Source organism: Pseudorca crassidens, chromosome 16, assembly GCF_039906515.1.
Source record: "Pseudorca crassidens isolate mPseCra1 chromosome 16, mPseCra1.hap1, whole genome shotgun sequence".
NCBI classification, from domain to species: domain Eukaryota; kingdom Metazoa; phylum Chordata; class Mammalia; order Artiodactyla; family Delphinidae; genus Pseudorca; species Pseudorca crassidens.
In genome coordinates, this window is record NC_090311.1 from 11,891,250 (window position 1) to 11,918,706 (window position 27,457).

The following is a 27,457-nucleotide window of genomic DNA, read 5'->3' on the forward strand; positions in this document are numbered from 1 at the left end:
TGATCATCCCCTTCCACCTTACATGTTCTGGTTGCCCAGTATTTTAGTTCTATTTTGTTTTGTTTTGTTTTAATCTCTCAATTGAGACATTATTTTATACAACCAGCATTTGTTTAAATATAGCCAAATATTTACCAAAATTTTTGCACATCATTCCATCTTGCACCTTAGACCTTCCACCTGGTATATTCTTTTGCCTGAAATACATTCTTCAGAATATCCTATTATGAAATAAATCTGTGGGGAATTATCCAAGCCTTGTCCTCTATCTCTAATTTTGCTCTTATTCTTTCACTGGGTATAGAATTATAGGCTAACAATTACTTTCCCTCAGCACATTGAAGTTATTTGACCGTTTTCTGGCTCCCATAAACTGCTGCTGAGAAGTCATCTGACAGACTCATCACTGTTCCTAGACAGGAAATCTTGCTCTTCTCTCTGGTTGCTTTTAAAATTATCTCTTTGTCTTAGGTGGACACAGGTTTACACTGATGTGTCAAAGGAGAAGGCTTATTTTCATTTATCATGCTTTATTTCTCATGTTTGGGATTCACTGAATTTCCTAGATTTGAGGTTTCATATCTGTCAAAGACTACAAAATTCTCAGTCATTGTCTCTTAAAATATTGTCTTTTCCCATTTTCTGTATTATTGCCTTCTGAAAACCCAACTGGGTGTATCAGACCTTCTCACTCTATCCTGTATGTCTCTTACTGTCTTTTTTTTTTTTGCTGTACGCGGGCTTCTCACTGTTGTGGTCTCTCCCGTTGCGGAGCACAGGCTCTGGACGCGCAGGCCCAGCAGCCATGGCTCACAGGCCTCACCACTCTGCAGCATGCGGGATCTTCCCGGACCGGGGCATGAACCTATGTCCCCTGCATCGGCAGGCGGACTCTCAACCACCGCGCCACCGGGGAAGCCCTCTTACTGTCTTATTATTTCCATTTCGTAAGTCTCTGGGCTGCATTCTAGTTTACTTATTTGAATATATCTTCCACTTCTCTAATTTTTCTTTTATCCACTAAGTCTAATCTGCTATTTAATGTGTCCCTTGAGTTTTAACTTTCATTTATTAAATTTTCATTTTTAAAAGTTCTCTTTCTTTTTATTTTGCTTTTTTTAAATTGCCTCTTCTTCCTTGCTCATATTTTCGAAACTCTTATACTTCTTGAAATATACATTCACCCCATATGCTCTTCAGGCAATGTGACTGACATCCCTCCCACTAACAGGTGGGGTCTTTGTTCCTTCCCCTTGAATCCATGTATGGACTTGTTACTGCCTCAACCAACAGAACACGGTGAGGGCGATGCTTTGGCACTAGGTCACGAAAAGGGCGTAGCTTCTGCTCAGCTCTCCATCTCTGAGATGCTCATCCTTGGAACCAGCCATCACATTGTGAGGAAGCCCAGGCCACATGGTGAAGCCACATGGAGAGGAACAGAGGACCCATTAACAGCCAGATCAACTACCAGACATGTAAGTGGATTAGTCATCCAAACGGCAAGTCCTACACTGAGGCCTTGAACAACGTGGGGCAGAAATAAGCCACCCCCGCTTTACCCTCTGAATTCCAGACCCACAGAATCCGTGAGCACAGTAAATGGTTGTTCTGTGTCACTACATCACTCAGCCATGGTAACTGGAACATTCCCCAATGTATTTCCAGTGCCTAGTTTAGATCTGGTGCATAGTGGGTGCTTAAATATGTGTTAGGTTTATAACACATTAGCTAACGTATTATTACTCTTCTAGAACCTACAGCCTACTCTTCAGAAAAGTCCTGTGCCCTTCATCGGGTATCTTTGATCCCCGATCGGAACAAAGGCTCACTCTCCTGTTTGCCAGTGAATGAAAGCACCCAGTTCCGAGAGGGCTCCTGCCTTACCCAGTCCCTCAGAAAGCTAAGGGGTGCGGATTCCCTGGGATCCACCCTCAAAGCAAACAAGGCGCTCATCCCCCCTGTTTCCCAGATAAATATTTATATTGCCCTTGGCTGAGTGGCTTTTTGTTTTTACATCTTTATTGGAGTATAATTGCTTTACAATGGTGTGTTAGTTTCTGCTGTATAACAAAGTGAATCAGCTATGTGCACACATATATCCCCATATCTCCTCCCTCTTGCGTCTCCCTCCCCCCACCCTCCCTATCCCACCCCTCCAGGCGGTCACAAAGCACCGAGCTGATCTCCCTGTGCTATGCGGCTGCTTCCCACTAGCTATCTATTTTACGTTTGGTAGTGTATACATGTCCATGCCTCTCTCCCGCTTTGTCACAGCTCACCCTTCCCCCTCCCCATATCCTCAAGTCCATTCTCTAGTAGGTCTGTGTCTTTATTCCTGTCTTACCCCTAGGTTCTTCATGACATTTTTTTTTCTTAGATTCCATATATATGTGTTAGCATATGGTATTTGTCTTTCTCTTTCTGACTTACTTCACTCTGTATGACAGACTCTAGGTCTATCCACCTCATTACAAATAGCTCAATTTCATTTCTTTTTATGGCTGAGTAATATTCCATTGTATATATGTGCCACATCTTCTTTATCCATTCATCTGATGATGGACACTTAGGTTGTTTCCATCTCCTGGCTATTGTAAATAGAGCTGCAATGAACATTTTGGTACGTGACTCTTTTTGAATTATGGTTTTCTCAGGGTATATGCCCAGTAGTGGGATTGCTGGGTCATATGGTAGTTCTATTTGTAGTTTTTTAAGGAACCTCCATACTGTTCTCCATAGTGGCGGTATCAATTTACATTCCCACCAACAGTGCAAGAGTGTTCCCCTAGGATTAAAGACCTAAATGTAAGGCCAGAAACTATCAAACTCTTAGAGGAAAACATAGGCAGAACACTCTATGACATAAATCACAGCAAGATCCTTTTTGACCCACCTCCTAGAGAAATGGAAATAACAAATAAACAAATGGGACCTAATGAAACTTCAAAGCTTTTGCACAGCAAAGGAAACCATAAATAAGACCAAAAGACAACCCTCAGAATGGGAGAAAATATTTGCAAATGAAGCACCTGACAAAGGATCAATCTCCAAAATTTACAAGCAGCTCATGCAGCTCAATAACAAAAAAAAACAAACAACCCAATCCAAAAATGGGCAGAAGACCTAAATAGACATTTCTCCAAAGAAGATATACAGGTTGCCAACAAACACATGAAAGGATGCTCAACATCACTAATCATTAGAGAAATGCAAATCAAAACTACAATGAGATATCATCTCACACCAGTCAGAATGGCCATCATCAAAAAATCTAGAAACAATAAATGCTGGAGAGGGTGTGGAGAAAAGGGAACCCTCTTGCACTGCTGGTGGGAATGTGAATTGGTACAGCCACTGTGGAGAACAGTATGGAGGTTCCTTAAGAAACTGCCGTTCTGTTTTTCTCATAAACCAGGTACTTCCCAGACAAAAGTGATGTAGGGAGAAAAAGACCTTTCCAAACAGCACCTGCACCATCCAGTCTAAAAATAAAGTCAGTAGAATTGGTTTGGGAGTGAGTGATGTCACTGCTAACAATGCTTAGATGTATAACGACATTAGCGGGTAACTGGCCTAGGACCTGCGGGCTCCAGCATCCACCGACATGACATCTCTGAGGAGGTGCCTGCTTTCCGAGCTGCGTCAATTCCTTCTCACCCAGCCCCACCAAGCCTTCATTTCGGGAAGCCAGGGCTGGACCTACTAAATCCAAGAAAAAGGGCTGGCTGAACATAGGGAAAGCCTGGATTTAGAGCTTTCATTAAGCAGTAATATGGACTTTCTATTTCAAGAACAGAATGTCTAACAGTGTTGCCAAGGAGAAGCTCTCCAGGACTTGCTTAAATGGTAAATATATAACCATTGTAATTAGCATATTAATAACGGTTTGATATCTAACGCCATAGGAAAGCATCTCTCCAGTCTCTTTATAATACTATTTGCTTGGAGGTAATTACAGAGCAAAGACACAGCACTGGCGTGCAGAAGCCTGCTCTCCCCACTTCTGCCTCATACTGGCTGCAGCAGTCTCCTGATCATGAAAATGGAGGCATGGGGGCTAATCTCACCTCTTGTGCCCATTTTAGCTCTAACATTCTTTCCACGATCTGATAAAAAGTGAAAGTTTCCCCCAAAGTAAAAGGGGAGCATTTCAGACCCAAAAGAACCCAAATCCCTGCAGAGGGGGCTTCACCCAAACAAGGATTATCTTCTATGAATGGGTCCCCAGGACAACTTCTGCAACTCAGAAAAGAATCACTGATATTAAAGAACCCTCCAAACTTGACATTCCTGGCAACTAGCCGACATACACCCCCTGAGAGTTGAGAAGTGCAAAGCGCGCTTATGTCCCCACGGCCGGGAGGCAGGGCAAGAGGGAGGCTGGAGACCAGGTGGTAAGCAGTTTCCCGCGAGCTGCACAGAACCCCACACTCACCTCGGGGCTCTGCACCCCATGCAGGGCTCTAAATGACAGCCCAGGGTTCAGTTCCAGGCTGCAGTGAAAAGCTGACTCTGCAGCTACTGCTCTAATTGCACTGGAGGATGGAAGGTTGGGAATCTGGTTTGTTTTGCACTCAAGAGTGGCTCTTGTCTTCTCAGAGGGGCTGATGGGATGGTGAGCAGGGGCTGCCTGGGGCAGCCTAATTGCTGCAACTCTACACTCCAATTAAACAACAAACCAACACGCAGAACAGTGCAAAAAAGACCAGGCTTATTGGGACCACTCCAGAAGCAGGTCCCCATTCAGAGAAGGCTTTTTTCTCTCCACACAACTTTTGTCCTCTCCACATCTTCAACCAAAAGCAGCTCACTCTACTGGAAGCACCTTGAGGACAGGACTTTTGTTTTCTATGCACATATGCCTATCACACAGTAGGCAGCCTCCCATATAACAAGGGCTGGCCAACGAGATGAGGAGAAGCTGGGTTAGGTTCAGCTTCTGGAAAACTCCTTAAAGGTGGATGACTCATTGAAAGGAATGTATATTTACCCTTTTCTTCCCTTTCTTTTTTCTAATGCCTGGAACAAGAATGTGATGGCTGGAGCTGCATTAGCCATTTTGGACCATGAGATACCTGGTGGAGATGAGAGATGGAAGGAGCCTGGGTCCCTAATGGCACAGAAGAGCCAACCCGTAGCCTAACCTCGAGACTTCATTTATATGAGGAAAAAACATGTTCAAACCATCCAGCCAATGATCATAGATATCTGATGGATGGGATACTCTGCCTTGCCACCCAAACTTCCCTTGCTAAATCCTGCCCCTCAGTCAAGGCATCCTTCTCTAGGAAATTTCTTGGATTATACCCTAGGGAGGAAATAATCACTTCTTCATTTGACCAACTGCTGTACTTTGTCATTTAGCATAGTGACGAAGAGTTCATGATCAGGAGTCAGACCAGGGTTCAATTCAAGCTCTTCCACTTACTAGTCATGTGGCCTTGGGCAAATCACTTCCCCTCTTTGACCCTCAGTTTCATCAGCTGTCAGTTGGGATGGTAACACTACCATCTCCCAGAGCTTCCTGAAGCTTGGATGATGGTACAGGTAAAGCCCCTGGCAACCCATCAGCATGCAACAAACCTGCACTGAACTTTTCCAGACATAGCCATTCGTGAGCCACTGTCAAGATTTTTTTTTTTGCAGTACGCAGGCCTCTCACTGTTGTGGCCTCTCCCGTTGCGGAGCACAGGCTCCGGACACGCAGGCTCAGCGGCCATGGCTCACGGGCCCAGCCGCTCCGCGGCATGTGGGATCTTCCCGGACCGGGGCACGAACCCGTGTCCCCTGCATCGGCAGGCGGACTCTCAACTACTGCGCCACCAGGGAAGCCCTGTCAAGATTTTTTAACGATACCTTTTACCATAATCTACCACCTGTAATAGTTACTACCATTAGAGTATTTACTTGGTATTTTTCTTTAACTTGGGTTTTAATTGACTCTCCCTCCTACCTTTTTTCAACTTTTTTCCCTAATCAATAACATATGGGAAATTACTGTAGTAGTTACTTTTTTTTTTCTTTTAAACGGCATACATCAAAATAAATGCATAACCCCAGTTCATCCATGTCTCACCTGAAATCACCTCACAACACTAAGAGACGTGCCTGCTGCCCTTCCTAATATGGTCCTGAAGTATTTAGGAATGAAATGTACCTGCATCTTTTAGTCCCCATCAACTAGGCTCCTTGAGGATGGGGCCCGGGTGGCACTTATCTCTGATTAGCCCAGAATCTGGGACATAGAAGGCGCTCATTGAATATTTGCTTGATGAGCAGGCGAACCTTCTCTCGCAGCCATATCAGAGACCTGGACGGAGAGCACAGCTAAATTCCATTCCAGCACATTCCGAGGGCTGGCCAAATTCTTCTGCTGTGCTGGGTGCATGTTCTATCAAAAATTACACAAAAGGAGTGGGCTGCCAGCAGAGGAGTCTGCAATTGTTTCCACAAACATTTCCATGAACCTTCAATGGCTTTGGCTGTAAGGGGACTTGATCCATTTCATGGTACCCTGGCAAGACCCATCCTGGCCAGTGAAACGTGGCAGGAGCTCTACAGAAAGGGGATTCTTCTCTGAGCTGGACAAAGAAAACCTTCTGAAGGAGTTTTATGCCACCTTGACAATGAAAAACATTCTTGCAAAATATTCCATCAGGGAGTTCAGTCCTTACGCAAAGCAAGAGGTGGTGACATTCCAAAAACACTGGATCCCAAATAAAATGTGAGCTGTGACAAGGATGCAGCAGGACCCAGCTTCTGTGTCAGAGACACTTTCTGAACGATGGAAATGTTTTGATGGAAAATAGTGCACTAGGCCTCTTAAGAAGTAACCAAGTGAAATGATTTTTGGCGTACGTAAATGTTTTAGTTGGCAAATTCAAACCAACTCAGACTGAAAGATAATACTTCTCCCACCACCTCACCTTTCTGTGGCCAAATGGAGTACTGAGAAAATGAGACAGGTGTAGGCAGCAGGCTGCTTGGACCACGGAGCCAAAGACCTAGATGCAAAAGGCTCTTGAGTTGGAGGGTCCCCGTCAAAGAGGCAGCTGCCGCTGGTGGAAAGCTTATCTAGCAGGAATGGGCGTGACCCTCCAGGCCCATCTGCACGGCATCCTCACCCCATCCTGGGGCAAGCTGTGTGGCACAACCATGATTAAGCCCCGAGAAGCGGCAGAGAGCAGCCACAGGCCAGGCCTTGCTGGGCAATGGAGGCAACTTCTAGGAGCCTGGTCTGTAAAAGGAGAATGGAAATACCGCTTACCCGCAGGATTGCTGGGGGATTACATGAGCTCAGAGAGTGTGAAAAGAGCTTTGCAAGCTGCATGGCAGCCCAACAGCCTCCATGGAGAGTGAAGACAGGCACGTTCAGAGCAACAGTCAGCAGCATGTGGCGGTTTTGAAGATCATAAGAATCCCTGGAACTCAAAGGACTAGGAGGTGACGGCAGCTGAATCAGTGCCAGACAGGAGAGCTGGCTTTCACCATTCAGGCCTCACTGGGAAAATAACTTGGCTGCTGGCCAATGACCCCAGAAAGGCCGTCTCCAGGACTGCAGAGAGACAGACCACACACCGACCCCCAAGGGCCATCTCGGCCCCAGTGAGAATTGTTCCACACCGGCAGGTGCCAGCGCTGAGTACAGCGCCCTCCCACTTGTGTCTCAGCTGATGCGCGTGGAGACCCCGGGGGGTGTCCTGTATTTACCCCATGGTCCGAATGAAGAACTGCTTCCTGAAGGTGAGAGGCTTGCCCAGGACTACCCAGTGAGTAAATGGAAGAGCAAAGCACTGAACCTGTTTGGCTTTTAAAGATACTGCTTTCCTTCCAGAACCATCGGAAATATAGTCTGATGCAGCATCACCTTGGCCCACCTCCCAGAGCCATGCCGCCACCTTGAGCTGCTGTCCTGCCTTTTGTCTGCAGCTTTGTAACCGTGAAGCCCAGCGAGGACCAGGCTTGGCCCACTGCTAGTCCAGCCCCATCAGCTCCTCACCGGCCCCCACCTCCTTCCAGCACAGACCACAAGCCCCCTCCATCCTCCCTCCTCTCCTCCCTCTGGTCTCAAGCCACAAGTTCTTTTCTGAACACAGCAAATGGGCCACCTAGAGCTCATTCTCCCAAACTCTCTCTTGTGATGTGATGGCCAGGGTGTGGCGAGGGAAGAGGGTGCAGGATGATGGGAGATTCCTCAACCCTCATCTCTCGCCAACATCTCAAAAAATCTGTCTCATGCTGGTGGCCAGGCCCTCAAGAGCAGCCCTCCGGTGGTGGTGGAGGGGCTGAGCAGAGCAGCCCCGTCATCCGGCCACCCCCCAGCCCCGCACTCCTATCTATATCTCTCAGTCGAGCTCTTTCCTTTCTTGGACAATGTCACCGTCTTGGCTCACCGTGGATGCCCTGTCACTGTACCTCTTTACCAGGGACAGAGGAGCAAAGCAAAGCAACACATGAAGTTGGCCTGCCACCAGTGCTATAACTTGGGATGTCTAATTCCCCTCCAGGGCACTTTCCAATGGCCGGTCTAGCCAAGGTCTCAGCCAGTTTCTTCGAAATAGGGAGCTGGTCAGCTGCGCCCAGCCAGGCAAGCCCTGGCCCCTCCAGGCCGGTTGTTCCACAGCCAATTCCACGGAGGCCCCTGGCATCTTCTTGCCCAAGTGGCCTCATCTTCTAGAGCCCCGGGGCAGGCACTGGCCTGGCACTGCCCAGCACCCTGGCCTGTCAAAATACATTCTGCCCATACCTTCCTCGAAGTCAGCAGGGCAGGTGCTAATCGGCCCTCTCTCCAGAGAGGCGGAACAGAGCTCAGACGCACCTACTTCCCAGGTGGAGCAGGGGGGCCTTTTCTCCTTTTTACTTCTAATGACTGGTGTATTTGTTGCTTGCTCACGTCTCAAAAGGATCCACACCATTTTCCAGTAAAAGCACAAGTTCAATCATTCAATGAAAGACAAAGAAGAGGAAATAATCAGCAAAGAGGGAGGGGGAAGAAAACACGCTCCCCCAGGCATCTGACAAAGGAGAGCTATGCCTCTGGCACAAAACTGGGCTGTGGGCTTCCCAGCAGTTTGAACAAAGAGGGATGCAGGTGGGTGGGTAGTGGCAGAGCATAAACGAAAACCAGGCCTCAGGACTCCTCGTTAATCAAACACACAACAAGCACCTACTGGGTGCCGGCGCTGTGATACACGACCGGGGGGCACAGGGAACTGAGGTACAGCCCCTGTCCAGGGGTCGGGTGGGTGAGAGAAGAGCTCACCCGTGGGGTATCACTCTGCCCTCCCTCATGGAGAAGAGAAGGGTGGATGCTGGAACACAACGGGACAGACAGCGCCACCTGGCACCACCCGGCTGCACCCATGGGTACCGGTGAGGCTGCCCTCTTTGCTTGCCAAGCGGCCCCTGTCTCCTAGGGAAGGGCCGGGATCCTGGGAGTAAGCCCTTTCCCAATTCGGAGGCTGCCCTTGAGCGTGGCAGCCCCACGACCTGCCCAGCAAGTGATTACTCAGCTCTACGGCAGGATGGGATGAGACCAGGAGCCAAGGACGGGTCCCTTGTTGCCACAGACCCAGAACTGCCCCTCCCCGGCTCAGACCCCACCCCTCCCCGCACAAGATGCCGCGGCTGGGCTTGCCAGGCTCCTCGACTAAGGCACCTCCTGGGCCCACGGTGCCTGCCATCGAGCCAGCAGACCCAGGCCCCTCCTCGTTTCCTGCCGTCCTCAGCCTCCAGCCTGCCCGTCTGTCCCTCTGTGGGGCCTCGGTTTCCCCACCTGCAGAGTGAGGGGTGCGGCTAGAATGGGACTGAGGTCTTCCAGCTCTGATATTCCAGGAGGAATCTTGTTAGCTCGAAAACGACTACAACTCGGCTCTCCAGCACCCGGCACTGGCACCACACCCGGTCAGCACTCAAGGACTCACTGAACAAATGGATGAAGGGGCCCCAGGAGGGATGTGTGAGCTCGGTGGCCACTGGGAGGCACTGCGCTTTCCTCCCTGCTGCAAACCAAGGCGGCGGAGATCAGAGCTGCTCCTGGGGAGACTCTCCACCCCCCTGAGAAGGCCTTACAAGCCGAAGGTCCCACTCAGCTCGTCCCTCCCCTGCCCACTCACTGCCTGCTTGGACCCCTGCAGTTAGGCTCTCACACTCCCCAGCCAGTGGTCCTGAACAGGCCCATTGTCTCTGAGCCTCAGCCATGTCATCCATAAAATGGGGGCAAGGGGAGGGGTGGTTTCTATACAACCCCCCAGCACAGTAAGAACAAGGTGAGTGTCCATCCCCATTTGACAGGTGAGAAAACTGAGGCTTAGGCAGGGGCTCTATGGGAACTCTCTGTACTTTCTGCTCAATATTTCCACCAGACTAAAACTGCTCTAAAAATAGGGCCTGTTCATTGAAAACAAAACAAAAACCGAGGCTTGGAGAGGTGGGTGATTGGCTTAAGGCACAGAGCTGGTTAGTGGGAACCATGCAGAATCTGGAACTTCTATCTCCTGGCCCAGAACTCTCTCCACTGCCTTCCCTTGCCGGTGTTGTCTCCAGGTCAGAGTCACTCCACCTGATATCTGTTCAGGCAAAAGCGATACAAGACAGCCAACAGCTTGCCTTCAGGGCACATGGTCTGGTGATGGACACACACGCACACGCACGCACATAGTACAGCGCTGGGTCACAAAGGCCAGGCCGAGGACAATCCCCTCAACAAGAGGGAACCTCTGCAGACTCTTCCAGAAAGCTGGAGGGCAACAGACGGCACAAACCTGGTCTCCCCTCAGATGAGCCAGGTGCCAGCGGTACCTCAGCCCTCAGGACTGAGTGTCAAAGCAAAGAGATGGAGAAGAGGGGTGTAGATCCAACCAACTGGGGACAGAAATTCTGAGGTCTCTACCTAGTAAAGTCATTGCAAGAAACAGGAATCCAGGAGGGGTGCAGGCTGGGGATGAGTGGGAAGTTAACACAGCAGCAGGCAAGCACAGCTGAGAACTACTCCTTTCACGTTAAAGCCAAACACAGACAGAGGGTGGCAAAAGCCCCAAGAGAACGAATCTCTTGGCTGACTAGCCAGGGGAGGAGGCCAGAGGACTGTCAAGGGCGGAGAGCTCCCTCTGCACCCAAACCCACGTTCTGATGCCCAGTCGGCTCAGGTCTGCAAGCCGCACCTGGACCATGCCCGAGGTGATCTCCCAGCCGGACCCCAGGCTCATCCCGGCCAAAGACGGCCAGTGTGACATTCCTGCCCATCTGCCACCTTCTAAAAGGTCCAGCGGGGGAGGAGGGAGAGAGGACAGACAGCAGGGGAACGAGAAATCACCCCCGGAAAGAAGGGGAGAGACAGGTGGGCAGCGGGAAGAGCTGCCGGCTCGGAGACCTCACAGGTGATGTGAAAGGCATCCCATGACCCAGCATCACAAAGAGAAACCTGCTCCCAGACTGACGCTGCGGGTGAGGAAGCTCCAGCCACCCCTGTCCCCTGCGGCATCACCTGAGCCACGGCGTACTGCCATCAGAAGTGGTGGCCCTTTCTGGGACATTCCAGGTCCTGGGCTGGGTACTTGAGAAACACTGTCTCATTTCTCCCTGGCACACAGTAGGTAAAGGATAAACATCTGGAGGAGTGAAGGAATCTCATATCACCCGGGAAGCCCCGCCTGCTTCCCTTTGCTCTCTGCTCTCACTGCGAATGGCTGCAGGGGCTGTCAGAGATGGACATTCAATGGCTCCCTACTACCTGCAAGACAAAGACCTAACCTTCCAGGCTGGAGGCATGGATGGTGTCTCTGGCTCGACCCAGCCTCTCTTAGCCTCTTCTCACTCCTGACTTCTCTGCACAAAGCTCACCAAAGCAGTGCACCATCACCTTCCAAATGTGCCCCATGCTGTCCCACCCCCATGGGGAAATCATGGCCAACATGGTGGAAATCACAGCCAGCATGGCCTTGACTCAGGCCCAGGTTTGAATGTGGGCTCTGCTTCTTCCAGAGCTCTGTAGCTTTGAGCAGTTTATTAATCTCTCTGAATCTCTGCATCCTCGTCCATAAAATAGGAGGACTTCCCTGGTGGTCCAGTGGTTAAGACTCCGTGTTTCCACTGCAGGGGGCACGGGTTTGATACCTGGCTGGGGAACTAAGATCCCACATGCCACACGGCATGGCAAAAAAAAAAAAAAAAATAGGGGCGGGGAAAACAGCCCCTGGCCCATAGGGTTCTGTAATGCTTCGATGAGTGTGTGTCTGTTAGGCAAGCAGCCTGATGTCTGGCCAGAGTAAGTGCCCAGGAAATGCTTGCTGGTTGGATGACGCTGAACCTGCTGACCCCAAAAGTCTTCCCTTTCTGCCACGACTCAGCTGGCTCCTTCCTGTCCCACACAGACATCTCTGTCCCCCTTCTCCCCCGACCTCTGGGCACTTGGTACTAAGGACAGATATCTGACAGTTGCCCACTTCACGTGGCTGTTACCCAGCACCATGTGTGTGCTTTCTGCCCTGTCTCCCCGACCAGGGACAGCTCTTTAAGGGATGGAGCTGGCCTCACATGCCCCCTGGGGACCCTCTGCTGGGCCTTCAGAGTGAAAGCTGGACAGGGGTTTGTGGATGAACTGGCTCTCACTCCGTGTGTCTGAACTGGTTGAGACCCCTCCTGCCTGGAGCCAGAGGGATGGGTGAGATGAGATGGCCTTTAAGAAAGGAGGTGTGGAGGGCAACCATCTGGAACCTCTGAGCCTGCTGAGAGTTAGTAAATAGAGATTTGAGGGCTAAGGGAAAAGGGTTATATCCAGGTTATGTAAAGGAAATACACGGCCTAGTCCATGCTACCAAGAGCCACTCCGGAAAGCAGCTCCCCAGATCCCTGCCACAGAATAAAGACTTAACAGATGAATGAAAGAATGAATGAATGAACAGATAAACTTAAAACCAGCAGGACCTGGCAACCACCACTCAGGGAGCCAAGAGGCGAAGCTCTGAACTGCACCAACTGTTGACAACAGTGAGATAAAGAAGAGGAAGGGGTTGAAGCGGCCACCCGTGAGCACCCACTGTGAGCCCAGCCCTGTGCAGAGCTCTCCCCACACCCGTCCCCAGGTAATCCTCGCAACACTCCTATTCCCGTTTTGCAGATAGAGAGACTGAGGATTAGGGAAGTCACATCACTTGCCAGTAAGGAACAGAGCCTGGCTCAAAACCAGGTCCCTCACACTTCATTGCTGTCTCTGTACCAAACCGACAGAGCTGGGTTAGCCCCTCCAAAGCTTTGCCCCAGTTGACCTGCCTGAGGCATATGCACAGTGCCTACAGCTGCCGGGTACTTGCAGAGCTGCTGCCACCCAAGCCTGATGATGGCGTCTCTTGGCAAAGCCGTTCCCGGCACCTTGCTCCGCCTCAAGCGGGTCTCAGCTAAAGGCGGGGAGCAGCATCACCTCTGTGTCCATCTCTGCCCACCAACCAGAGGGGGCTGGCGGGACAGCGGGCCTGGCAGCACACACCCCTTCCTCCCACTCTCCCACGCTGCCCCTTGAGTCAGAAAGGGAGAGAAAAGTGGGGTCACTGCCCTTGGAGGGGACAGTTGGACACCTCTGTCCTGAACCATTTGTGACGAAAGCAGCTACTTCAGAACGGACAAGGTGAAAGCCGTTCTCGATCCACATTTCCAGAGCCTTTTAAAAGAACTCAGAGAGAAAAATTCCACCCATCGGCAATCAATCGTTCCAGGATTTGGGAAGATTAAGGCAAAAATATCCCAGCAAGGAAAGAAAATGAAGATTCTAAAAGGGCACGGTGCAGGGTAGACACTCGTGTTGGATGCTGGGGAAACAGTGCCAGGCAGATCCAGGCTCTACCCTGTGGTCAAGCCGAGGAAGAGGCTAGTCATCAGACCGCCACAGGGTGAGGACCAAACCCAGACTAGGTCAGGTCACCAGGGAGAGCTTCCTGGGGGAAGTGACCTGCAAGGTAGAAGACCAAGGTTGAGTCAATTACCAGGCAGAGTGAGGGACGTGTGCCGGGCAAAGGCCTGGAGAAGGGAGGAAACAAGAAGGAAAGGCTGGGGACCTCCCTGGTGGTCCAGTGGGTAAGACTCCGTGCTCCCAGTGCAGGGGGCCTGGGTTCAATCCCTGGTCAGGGAACTAGATCCCGCATGCACGCCACAACTAAGACCAGGCACTAAAAAAGAAGGAAAGGCTGAGTCGGGGCACAGTAGGAGGGGTGAAGCTGGAGCAGTGAGAAAGGGCAGGTAAGGCAGGGCCTGGACAGCTTTGATAAGACCTTTGGAGACCTTTGGGCTCCATCCTGACCACAGTGGAAAGCTATTGAAGCAGCAGGTGGTAGCGTGATCAGATGGATGTTTTAGAAAGAGCCTCCTGGCTGTTGCGTAGAGCTTGGTAGGAAACACGTGAGCCTGGAAGGAGTTGGCAGCAACACAGGAGTTCAGGCAGGAGAAGGTAGTGCCCAGGACGAAGGGAACGGTGGAGATGGGGAGAGAGGGGCTGCCCCAAGAGAGACTGTGGAGGCAGTTACCTGGACTTGGAAGGGACTGGCTATGTACACAGGACAGGGACAGGGGTGGCAAGTCAGAGGGAAAGGGAGGATCCCGGGTCTCTGGGCAGGCACAGGGAGGGTGGTGATTGTCATCAAGATCAGACACAGGGGTGGCTTTAGAAGAAAGGGTCACACGACCACATTGAAAACGGCCAGAATCAATCTGCAGAGCTCACTATAAAGACTTTCTACCAGTAACTCCACTGGCCACTTGATCATCCAGTACGGTAGGAAAGATTACTGGATCCCCATTTTAAAGATGGGCAAATTGAGGTTAAGCAACTTTCCCAAGGCCATAGAACCAAGAGAGGAGCACAGGAAGCTGGGTCTTCTGCCTCCCAGTCCATTGGGGATTCTACAACCATATTTCTCAATTTAAGATGATACCTGACTTTTGGGCAGGGCAACAAAAGACAGCTGGCACAATTCTCTCTCTCTAAGCAGAACAAACTATGAAAGGGCCACAGACCGGAATGTCAACAGTGGTTATCTCTTTGGCAATTTTTATTTTCTTCTTTTTAGATTCTATTTTGGAAATGTCATCAATGGGTTTATATTATTTTTGTAAAGACAAAAAGAACTAAAAGATAATTTTAAAAATAATTTTTAGGAAATTCCCTGGCAGTCCAGTGGTTAGGACTCTGTGCTTTCACTGCCGTGGCCCAGGTTCAATCTCCTGGTTGGGGAACTAAGTTCTCGCAAGCTGCAAGGCCAAAAAATAATAATAATAATTAAAAAAATAATTTTTAAAGACAATGCAAGGACATCACAACCGTGAAACAGAAAAAATGAACAGATGAAAAGCTGCGCTCGATTTGCGTGTTTCTTGATTTTGCATTTTCCTTCCTAACACTAGCTGGGAGGGGCCGCAGAGAGAAGTCAGTAGGAGCTCATGCCCACAGGAGCCCTTTAGGGGATACATTTTTTTGGTGTTGTCCTTTTTTTTTTTTTTTTTAATTTGAAAGTTTATATTGGCCACAAATATCCCTCCGCCCACATTTTTTTCTTCTCACTCTCCCTTGGGTGCTAGCTCTGGGGTACTCGGAACAAGGGGTGTTTAATACGCTGAGGCAGAGGCTGGGGCAATACTGCCAAGGTGCTGCTGAACAGACAGAGCCCGGGAAATAAATTCTGTAAATAGTCTGAGCAGAGACCATCAGGAGTGTTGTCCTAGTGTCTCTTTATGGGGCAGAACTGTCATGCTCAGCCTGCTGCGGGTCGGCTGGCCTCTTGTGCTGGTCTGAGGTCCCCGTTGCTGCATAAACCAGCTTGTTTTTCCCCTGTTTTCAGCAACAGGCCTTAAAACAGACAGAAAAGCCCTTCTCATGCCCGCGACTGCAGTGAATTGGGGCTGGCAAGCGGGGCCAAGGTGCTCACCAAACCTCGCTGGCTTTGTCCATCAGAGGCACATTTCAGGTTAATGGCATCTGCGGACGCAAGCATGAGCGGGAAACAGAACATTCCAGAGGAAGCAAGGGAGGCAGAGGTCATGGCGCAGGCTACTCGGGTTTAGCTACACGCGTCTGCCTTTAAAAAGACAGCGTGAGGGGGCTTCCCTGATGGCGCAGTGGTTGAGAATCTACCTGCTAATGCAGGGGACACGGGTTCGAGCCCTGGTCTGGGAAGATCCCACATGCCGTGGAGCAACTGGGCCCGTGAGCCACAACTACTGAGTCTGCGTGTCTGGAGCCTGTGCTCCACAACAAGAGAGGCCGCGATAGTGAGAGGCCCGCGTACCGCGATGAAGAGTGGCCCCCGCTTGCCGCAACTAGAGAAAGCCCTCGCACAGAAACGAAGACCTAACACAGACAAAAATAAATAAATAAACAAATGTGGGATTTAAAAAAAAAAAAAGACAGCGTGAGGATTTCCCTGGTGGCGCAGTGGTTAAGAATCCACCTGCCAATGCAGGGGACATGGGTTCGAGCCCTGGTCCGGGAAGATCCCACATGCTGCAGAGCAACTAAGCCCGTGTGCCACAACTACTGAGCCTGCGCTCTAGAGCCTGAGAGCCACAACTACTGAGCCTGCGCTCTAGAGTGCGTGAGCCACAACTACTGAGCCCGCGTGACACAACTACTGAAGCCTATGCGCCTAGAGCCCGTGCTTCACAACAAGAGAAGCCACCACAATGGGAAGCCCGCGCACCACAACGAAAAGCAGCCCCCACTCGTCACAACTAGAGAAAGCCCATGTGCAGCAATGAAGACCCCATGCAGCCAAAAATAAATTAATAAATTAAAAAAAAAAAAGACAGCGTGGGCTTTCTCACCTCTGAGCAATGTCACAATGAAGTACAAAGATGCTCATCTGAACACTAACTGTAACGGCAAAAACTAGAGGGAAAAACCCCCAAAAGTACAATATATACATGGGATAGATAGGAAGCCTTGAAAAATCAGGTTCATTGGAGGCTAACGGGAGAGGGCTTCTTTTCTTTTCTTCCTTTCTTTTTTTAAAAATTATTTATTTATTTGGCTGCAGCGGGTCTTAGTTGTGGCATGCGGGATCTTCAGTTGCACCCTGCAGGCTCTTTTAGTTGTGGCATGCAGGATTTAGTTCCCTGACCAGGGATCAAACCCGTGCCCCCTGCATTGGGAGAGCGGAGTCTTAACCACTGGACCACCAGGGAAGTCCTGAGAGGGCTTATTTTCAAGATAACTTAAAGGAAGAATCGCCCTCAGGAAATAAATAAGCCACAGGTAGGGAAAGATCGGGGGCCTGGACCAATGCTGGGAGGAGGGCAATAGGCTAGTTCCCCACTGCCCACTGGTGTAGACACTCAACCCCCTGGATGGCCCAAGAGAACAGGAATTTTGTGTTTTGTTCACTGATGTATCCCCAATGCCTGACACTCAATAAATACGCACCTAATGGAAAAACATGAATCACGTTTATGGAGGTTTTTAATGACCTGGGAAAATATTTTTGAAATTATATTAAGAAAAAGATTAAGAAACAAAACCATGGTATGTACACAGGGAAAAAAAGCTAGAAGGAATTACATGAAAGTATTAACTAGCTATAGCTGAGTGGTAAAATTATGGGTGGCCTTTCTTATGTTTTTTAGCAAAGTAATTTACCAATTACAATGACTTGAACAATAACAACAACAATAATAAAAAGAGGGAACAAAAAAGCACCATGCAGCATGGTTTGGAAAGCAGTTAATTGTCTTGTAGACATTCCTGTGGCCTGTGGGAAGAAGTCATCCTGGGCCTGCAGGGGTTAACCCCAAGCTGGGGTCAGGAAGGAGGGAAGGATCCACCCTCAGACTTGGTCAGATGTGGGATCCTCTAGCCCCTTGAACTTGAACTCCAGAGACCATGTGAGAAGGTGATAGTAGGGGTTGGATTGTGACCCCCAAAGAAGACCCCCTAGTACTTCAGAATGTGATCTTATTTGAAAATAGGGTCTTTACAGAGGTAACTGAGTTAAAATCAGGTCATTACGGTAAACCCTAGTCCAATATGACACCAATATAACTGGTGCCCTTATAAAACGGGGAAATCTGGACAGACACAGACACAGACACGAACAAGAACGCCATGTTAAGGCGAAGATGAGATTAGGGTGATGCTTCTACACGCGAAGGAATGTTGAAAATTGCCAACAACCACGAGAAGCAAGGAGGAAAGCCTGGAGCAGGTTCTCCCTCATGGGCTCAGAAGGAAACAATACTGTCGACACCTTAACCTTAGACCTCCAGCTTCTAGAACTGCGAGACAATAAATTTCTGTTGTTTAAGCCCCCATAAATGTCTGTGGCATTTTGCTCCAGCAGCATGAGTCGACTAACACAGTGAGGGAAAGCCTGCCTTGGAGTCAGGTCACAGGGAGACCTCGGCATGTCACTTGTCTCTCTGGGACTCAGTTTACTTACCTGGAAAATGGGAGACCTGGCCTAAAGCAGTGGGTTTCAAACTTGGTTTTCACTCTGGAATAAAATCTTACACAGGTAAAACCTTCACTCTGGAATAAAATCTTACCAAATATAAAAGGTAAAAAGAAACCCTGTTCAGATAGAAGTCTGCTCTGGATCTCTCATGCTCCCTGCAGGACAGCCTTTGAAAACCACAATCTCAGATCATCTGTAAAATCCCTATCAGTGCTCCATTCTAAGAATCTCCAAACACAAAAGCCACCAGCTAGGATCACTGAGCATCTTGCTTGCACCCAAGCCCAGGCTGGGCAAGCCCTTGCCTTCCAGTGCAAGGGCTGGGCAAGCCCTTGCCTTCCAGTGGCTGTTCATCTTGGTATAGAGGTGAGACTAACACCCAGCAAACTAGCCAGGCCACCCTCTCCCTCGTAAGAGCTACAGCTGCAGACAGGTCACCTGATGTTCTAAATCCGCCACATCTAAATTTATCTTGCCCTCCAAGGACAAGCAGATGCTGTGCCTTATCAGAGCACGGCAAGTGGCAGAACGACATACATGACGTGCCCTTATCACCCCAAGGACGAGAATGACGTCTGTAGAAAGACTTGGCTCACCTGGCGATGAAACCAAGCGCTTACGTGCCAGCCTGGAAGGCCTGAAGGGGACCAGGTCATGCAGACCCTTGGGTGGGGTGAGACCTGTCCCAGGAGCCCATACTCCTTTCCAGACCCTGATGCGTGCCTGGCAATGCCAGGGAACCTGTAGCCCTTGAACAGGAACGAGCAGAAAAGCAGGCTGTTTTGCAGCACAGCATGGACTAGCCCCTGTCACATCTCTGGGAAAGGACCCCGGCTGCCCATTCCACTCAGTGGACATCGACGATGTGCAGGCAGGAGACCACCGTGGGCTGGATAAGGGGGACCCCGCCAGTCAGAGCGCAGAGCTGAGCAGCCCAGGAGGAGGCTGGAGACTCCAGGGATGGGGTCCAGGGTCAGGCTGAGCTGATCCAGGCTTGGGCTTCCCCCAAAGCCTTGCAGGATTGAAGGCCCTGAGACCCTACCTGCTGAAGGCAACAGGGTGGCTCCTGCCTGCCAGCATCCCAGCAGAACCGGGCAGGAGCCACACAGCCACAGTCCTGCTGGATCTGCAAAGACGGAGAGACTCTGACCATCTTCTCGGAGACCACAGACTCATCAGGGGACCCAAAATCAAGTAGGAAAGAGGGCAATGGTGTCACCAATCCCACTGCCCCACTGTGGAACCAGGCAGCAAATTCCGTATTTATTCATTCAACTTTCACTTACACAAATAACTCACCAATTCATTCTCCTTTAAAAAAAAAAAAAATCACCTTACAGATAAAGTTAATATCTCCTCTGACCTCTATGCCTTCCCCAGGGGTAACCTTTATTAGTGCTCTGGGGTGCAACCTTCCATATGTCCCTGCAAAGAAACCTACAAGGTCAGGGATCTGGGCACAGTGTGATGCCATCAGCTTCCACAGGTGTGCTGTGGGGCTGAGGGGAAGAAGGAGGGCTGAGGGCTGCAGGGATATCAGGGTGGCCTCCGGGAAGGGGAGGCCAGAGGCAGGGGCTCAAGGAAGGGTAGGTTTCAAATGATCCCAAGGCTGGAGTCCCTGGGGCACTGGACCCACGAGATGTCAGCGCAGAAGCAGTTAGCCACATTCATCGTTTGCAGCCAATTCGGCTTCTTTGGGAAACTCTAAAGCCCTCCCCAAGGGCCTTCAGCCTTTGCCACACACCACTAGCACCATGATGATGATGGTGACAAGGATGGCTTCTTCTAGGCACTCTGCTGGCCCTCCCAACGGTTCTACCAGGTTGGTAATAGTGTCTCCCATTTGATAGACAAAGAAACGACAACCCAGAGAAATTAAGCAACCTGCCCCATGTCACACGTCTGGGAGCAGCAGAGCCACCGTTTGACCTTAATGCCAGTGACTTTCCACAAGATGACCCTGCTTCTGCGGCCAATGGTACAGCTCCTGGGCCTGTAACAATGCCCAGCACCCAGCAGGAGCTCAACACATATTTGTAGGCTGACTTCTTGTTCAAAGACCATGAGCAATGCTGGGTGAACAGTCAAAACTAGGCTAGTTCAAGGCATCTTCACATTATTACAGTATTTTGGTTTTTCTTCTTAAAGGTTAAAAGTCTCCATTTTCTTCCAGGAATCCCCCATAGCCTAGAGCTTCTGCTCCTGGAAAGAATTAAGACTTTGGCAAGACGCTGTCCCACAAGGCAAATGAAATCTCTCCCGTCCCGTCCATCGGTGAGTGTACAGGGCACCGCGGCAGCTACTTGCTGCGAACAGCTTCCTGGTAAATGTTAGCCTCACCAGGGGGTGGGGAGGGGCCTTGATTTATTATATAGCTTTTGGACAGTTCCTACAGAAATATTGCCAAACAGTGGAATAACCAACTCTTTCACTCATACTCTTTTTTTTTTAATGAAAGAAAAAAGCATGCAATGAGCCTGAGCTAAATAAATAAAAATGCCACACTTTTTGCCCAACAGAATTTTCTGCGTCACTGAGAAATATTTGCAGACCTCAACAATCTTTTATCTTCACAATGACGTTCCAGCCTTCCAAGTTTTGGACATTCTGAGAACTTCTTTGATTTGGACCCTCTAATTATCTTACAATTAGCTTACTAACGAATGCCATTATTTGGTGTTTCATCAAGCAGATATCAAAGAATGCTTCTTCTCCCACGATCTGTCTGCTCCCCTCCAGGACTGTCTAAAATCAGTTACTCATATCTGGGGCTCACACTGGAAGTAGATGCATGTGGCAAGGACTCTCTGTCTTAATACTCGTTACTGCCAATCCCAGTTATGGTTTCCAGGCTGAGGAGGAGGGCAGCATCCATTCATTCAGTCACTTCATCCATCCATCATCCACCCATCCATCCATCCACCTACTCACCATGCCAACGATGGAGACCCCAAGATGGAGAGCACGTGGTCCATGCCCCCAGGGAGCTCACACAAAGAGATGCCCTGGGAGGCTCAGAGTGACGTCACTTCCTCCAGGGAAGTTCCTGACGGGTGGAAGACCCTCCACACTATTATCTAGCTTGGCAACCTGTCCCTCCATCATGGACCTTTCTCAGAATTTGTTATCACCTCTCTATTTCTGCCAGTCTCTTGGGTTCAGCCATGAATGAGCTCAGGGGGTGGGGGCAGGAATCAGGCCTGTTTCCCCAGTGCACAGCATATCTTAAGTGCTCAATAAACACTTGTTGAATAAGCAAATGAACATGCTACCCATACTTAGAAGATAAAAGAAAGAAAGAAGAGACAGAAATGTCTATCCCTCCGAGTACCTACTGAGTTTCTCTGCCGTGGGTACTGGCTGGGGGCTGATGCCAAAATGTTTATAAAGTCAATAGGATGCTGGGGAGTGGAGAGCTGCAGCTCAGGATCAGGGGCCTGGACTGTCCTGGGCAGGTCACTTCTCCTCTTGGAGCCTAACAGGCTCTGAAATTCCGACTCAGGTCTGAAAGGGGTGGCTAGACGAGATGCTCTCCAGTTCCTTGAGTCGAGAATTCCGTCAAAGCCTAACATCACTGTGAGAATTACTCCAGTTGCAGCCTCAGGGGAAACGGGCCTGGACCAGGAGCCACCAGGGCACCTGCCCCTCTGAGTTGCTCATCATCTAGTAGGGAGTGGGGGAAGGGAGACAAAGCAGATGCTTTCTAAGGTGCCTCCTAAGTCTGAACTGTTATGACTTTAAACCACTAGCTAAATTAAATGTGGGTATGGCAAGCATATGTCACAGAATTTTTAAACAGAGCCCTCGTTTCCAATATTTCACTTCATTCATTCCTTCATTCACTCTCCCAACGTGTAGTGAACCCCTATTGTGTGCCAGACACTGTTCTAGTGGTGACCCACACAAGACACAGTCAGTATTGTCATGGGACATCCAGTCCAGTAAGGGAGAGAGAAAATACACAGGTCAACAACTAAACATAGGATGACGGCAGCTGGGGGCGCAGGCCAAGAACATTAATAAACAGCACAGTGTGAAAGACAGCAATTAAAGGGCAAGTATAGTTCCTATCTAAAGGCTGGTTGGGAAGGCTTTTCTATGCAGGTGATATCTGAACTGAGACCTAAAGGCCCCCTAGAAGAAGTGTGGGGAAGAGCATTCCAGACAGAGGACAGCAGGGGCAAAGGCTCCAGGCTACAGACAAGCTTGGGGTAGTCAAGGGACAAAAGGGCAACCAGCACGGCAAAGTGAATGGAGGAGGAGGGAGTGACTGAGACAAAGGTGAGGGCCGGCTCACATAGGACAGGGTAGGAAGGGCATTGCCAAGAGGTCCATGGATAGGATTCAGGGGGTCTGTGAACTTGGATGGAGAAAAATGTCATCTCTCTCTTCACCAGCCTCTAACTGGAAATGAGCACTTCATTGAGTCACAAATGTTGACAACAACCCACAGTAATGTTAGCGGTGCTGGGACTTGTCAACGACAGAAATCTCAGACCCATTCATATCACCATCATTGCAGATATCTGGAAATATCACTTACGCTCTCACTAATTCAAAATTACAGTAGCTATTAGACCAGTTGCTGGGCCTTATTAAAGTATTCACAAGAAAGCACATATACTTCAAGATCATAACATTTTAAAGTATCTAATAACTATTTGAAAAGAACTGGTTTCCTTTGCAACCCTGCGTCTTTTATTTTCTGTATGTTAAAGCATTATTCTGAGAAGGAATCCCTAGCCTTCACGCAACGACCAAAGAGCTCATAAGCCGCGGTGAGAAGTTTGTCTTTTATTACAGGTGGGAGCAGCTGCTGCAGCGGTTTCAGCAGGGGACCCAAGGGGTGCCGTTTTCATTTCTCAGAATCCCCCTGGCTGCTGGGGGAGATGGCCTGTGGTTGTCAGGGCAGTGCTGGGGGCGAGAGGGGGTGTGGCTTTAACAGACCACTGTTCTGGCCAGTCAACGGGGTCCTTGTGGTCTCCGTCCTCCCCTCTGATCAAGAGCCTTTCCACGGGGCCCTCTGGGCCCATAAGGGCCTCATCACCCTGGCCCAAAGCCTGCTCTGGGACATCCTCCCAAAGAGCTTCAGAAAGTGAGCTCATGTGTCCACAAGAAAAATAAATGTGGCATTTGCCACTGTTTGGTTTGTATATTGGTCTAGAAAAGAAATGAGATTTTTATTTAAGAAAGCCTTCCAGCAGGACCCCAGCAGAGGCTGGGCAAACACCAGGGCGACGGACTGTAAACACACAGGAAGGCCCGAGCCCTGGGGCCGGTCCCCACAAGCTGCAGCCCCTCGGTTTATGGCGGCCTTCCTGTTTTCCCGGCCTCTCTTCACACTGCACTCATACACAGAGTCTTTTCAATCCCTCTAGGAGAACAGAAGAATTCATTTTCACACGCCAGCGTGCACGTTTCTCTCACCCTCCCAGGGGAGGGGACCCTGACAAGAGGCCCGTTTATGGACCTTGATGGACAGATGGGGATGGGGCCCATGGGGTGGAATCCACGGACATAGAAAAGCTCAGAGGCGAATCCTAGGCTCCAGGGGGTCCCCCGTACCGGAAGTGACGAGGGTGCGGCCGGGCCGACTGGAAGGAGAGAGGCATTTGGGGTCCTTCTGGGGCAATGCCTGGAGGCCCCATGGGGAGCAGGGCTAGAGTGGGGGGCACTGAGAGTTGGTTTCGGGGACTGAACCTCAGCAGAACTCGCTCACCTCCAAGTATCAGGATCTGTGTGTCAGAAAGGAGAGACGTGGAGAGGGAGGGAGCCCTGGGTCTCTGAGTCTGGCACTAGGATAGGTGAAAAGAAAGGTAGAGGGTGAGGCGTCCACATTGCTGGAGTGAACTGTGGCCGAAGTGTGACCGTTCTGGAGGGGCCAGCTCAGCTCAGCTGTCCTTTTCCCAGGCTGCTGGCTAGAGAGAACAGAATTTTTTTTTGGGGGGGGGTGTCTTTTCTTTTGCACCCATTGGCATCTCCGGGTAGTGAGTTTCTCCAGCACCTTGTCCCTGGGATTTAACGGAGGCAAAAAAGAAAAGCCAGGAGCCCACTGGCACATCACTCCTCACATCCTGAGATCCCAGCCAGTCTGCCTCTTCCTCCATTTTTAGGAATCTTCTTTAAATGCTTGTTTTGTTTTTATTTTATTTATTTATTTATTTATTTATTTATTTATTTATTTATTTATTTATTTATTTTTGGCTGCGTTGGGTCTTCGTTGCTGTGCACGGGCTTTTCTCTAGTTGCGGCGAGCAGGGGCTACTCTTCGTTGCGGTGCGTGGGCTTCTCACTGAGGTGGCTTCTCTTTGTTGCAGAGCACGGGCTCTAGGCGCGCGGGCTTCAGTAGTTGTTGCACGAGGGCTCAGTAGTTCTGGCTCATGGGCTTAGTTGCTTCGCAGCATGTGTGATCTTCCTGGACCAGGGCTCGAACCCGTCTCCCCTGTATTGGCAGGCCGATTCTTAACCACTGTGCCACCAGAGAGGTCCCTTTAGGAATCTTCTTATATTTTTTTATATGTGATGTCCAGAGCTCTGGACTGCCCATGGTCGGGGGGGATAGGAAACCGCATCTGCTCCACGTTGTCTGGAACTGGAAGTCCTATAGTTGACGTTTGTGTTTTCCATTTTCAAGAGACACATGAATCAAATATAGAAAAATATTAACATTTCTTTAATCCAGGTGGCAGGTACAAGAATGTTCCTCATATGACTCTCAACACTCTTCCATTTATTTAAAACACTGCAGAAGCTCAGTGTTCACTCCTTCATACCACTTCATTCATTCTTTCCTTCACTCGTTCATCCAACTATTGTGCTCCTCCTGTAAGCAGGCACCAGGCACATGGTGGTGAATTTAAAAGATCCTTCTCGAGGAGACTTTCGCACTTGAGGGGCAAACAGACATCCAATAATAACTGGGGGTGGGAGGTGGGGAGGTGGGAGGTGCCCTGACAAAAGGGCAGGATGCTTTGAAAGATCCTGGCCAGGAGCTAATTTTAATTCTCTGAGGAGGTGGCCTTCAGAGCTGGCTGGGTCCTGAGGACCATTCCAGACACCACCACCTGCAGGCAGTTAACCCAAGGCAGAGAAGCAAATGGGCTCCACCTGCCGGGCCCCTCCCAGGTGATACTGGCCCTCACGCAGTTACCCTGCCTCTCTACACAGCTCCCCACTTTGGAGGGTCCTTTCCTCCTATTTCAAGTTCTCTCTTCCAAATCAACACCTCAGAAGGGTCTCTGGGATCAGCCCTATGGCTCCGAGGTTGAGTGGGAGCCATTCCTGGGCCTGTTGAGAAAAAGCTGGGCTCAGCATCCAGGAGAGGCATGTGGTAGCTGGTGAACGTGCTCGCCCTGGACCAAGAGGATGGAGAAGAGGGTCTGGTTCCCCAGGGGTGTGCGGAGACCATGGCATCTGAGCTCCCCACCCCTCCCCACCCCTAGGCCCTACTCTCTCCAGGCCTAAAGAACCAGATGGCCCCGGGAGGGTGGCAGCAGATTCCAGGGACTCTCCTTCCTCTCCCCTCTCTGAAGGCTACTTGTGAGTCGTCAGTGGCAAAACCCTCCCTGACATCCTCCCAGCCCCAGAAGAAGAGCCCATCTTCTCTCCCCCCGCTGCCCCACGTACCTCCAGATCAAGGGCAAACTCGGGCACCCCCAACACAAGAGCGGCCCAGCAGAGTGGGAGCTGCTGTGCATTCCAGGAAGAAAGTCAAGTGCTAAGGGGAGTGGTCCCGGGCTCCAGCGAAGCCCTTCACACACCTGGTCTCACCGGACTGGGTTCACGAGCACTATTTTCAGCTGAGGAAACTGAGGCTCAGCAAGATTAAGTAGCTTGTCAGGTGGCTGGAGAGCGGGTGGGGTTTGAACCCAAGTCGGCCTGGACCCAGAGGCCCTGATCTCTTAGGCCACCTGCACTCTCAGCCCCAAGAACACCGTGGGGACTCCGACCTGAGGTTTTAAGGACGGAAGGTGGGTCTGAGGTCATTTCCCCACCACTCAGCACCCTACTTCTTCCCTGGTCACATCTGCCTTTGTGGGATGCACGTGGCTCCCTTCCACTTCATAAACACCAATTAAGGGAGCTCCTCCTCCGTGCTGGGCATGTGGGGCGCACAGAGGGAACAGGTCACCTGCTGTCACAGCACAACGGAAGGATCTGGAGGGGGGCGCCCGGCGAGAGGACTGAGCAGGCCTGGGACGGCATGTGAGTCCCACCTGGCCTGGGGAGCTGGCGGAGGCCAGGCCACGCAGAGAAGCCATTCAGAAAAGCTAAACGGCCACGAGTGGCCTCACGTCCCACAGCAGGCGCAGGGCAGTTCACCCAGTGCCCCGGGCAGAAGTCTCAAGAGCAGCTGGGCCTGCGGAGTTCTGGGTAACAGCATCATCTATACGCGCGCTCACAGGATCTGAGTGTAATAAACACAGCATGGCCCAGGAAGGAAAGGCGGAAAGCTGCGGGGGGGGGGGGGGGGGCGCTCAGGGCCAGGTGTGGCCCACCTCCACCACCCTCCCACAAGCTGTGCAACTTTGGTCCAATTACAGAATCTCTCTGTGCCTTGGTTTCCCCAGCTGAAAAGTGGAGTAAAATAACAGCCTCAAAGGGTAATGGGGAGATAATCCTGCCCAGCACACACCAAATACTCGACGAATGTTGGTTGCATCTTTATATCAATTAGCAAAGGCATCAGCTTGGAGCGCCTACCTGGCATCACTTTACTGCATTAATCGATTTGTACCTGACTCACCGTTCAGACGGTTCCGGTTAATGGGCCGCTTGCTCCCCTCTCCGTCCCTCCCCGTGCCCCCTCGAGGCAGGAGAGCTTACCTATGGTCCTTCGGAGGTCTTCACACTGGCTAATGTGAGGGAACTTCAGGATTTCCTTCCACTTCTTGCTTTTCCCCTTGCGCTTTCCTCCGCCCCCTGCAGAGATGGGGGAGAAAGATGGGGAGCTGATGCTGGTGTTGTCCAAGGCTCCAGAGCCTGTGTCCCAGCCCAGTGAGCCTGTGCACGGCTTCCTGGCT

General features: G+C 50.4%; 1 protein-coding gene across 5 annotated transcripts in view; it reads right to left on the reverse strand.

The window, feature by feature from the left end:
• Nucleotides 1-27,457, reverse strand: part of GRK5 (G protein-coupled receptor kinase 5) — a 224,604-nt gene that overhangs the window by 92,929 nt on the left and 104,218 nt on the right. For 3 of the 5 annotated variants that reach the window (XM_067709251.1, XM_067709252.1, XM_067709254.1), the window contains exon 2: nt 27,261-27,356. The exons of 1 other annotated variant lie outside the window; for it this stretch is intronic. In XM_067709251.1, coding sequence (XP_067565352.1) covers nt 27,261-27,356 — 96 coding nt within the window. Of the gene's footprint in view, nt 1-24,153; nt 25,036-27,260; nt 27,357-27,457 lie in introns of those variants that run through there. One more of the 5 variants, XM_067709255.1, reaches the window with a different exon arrangement.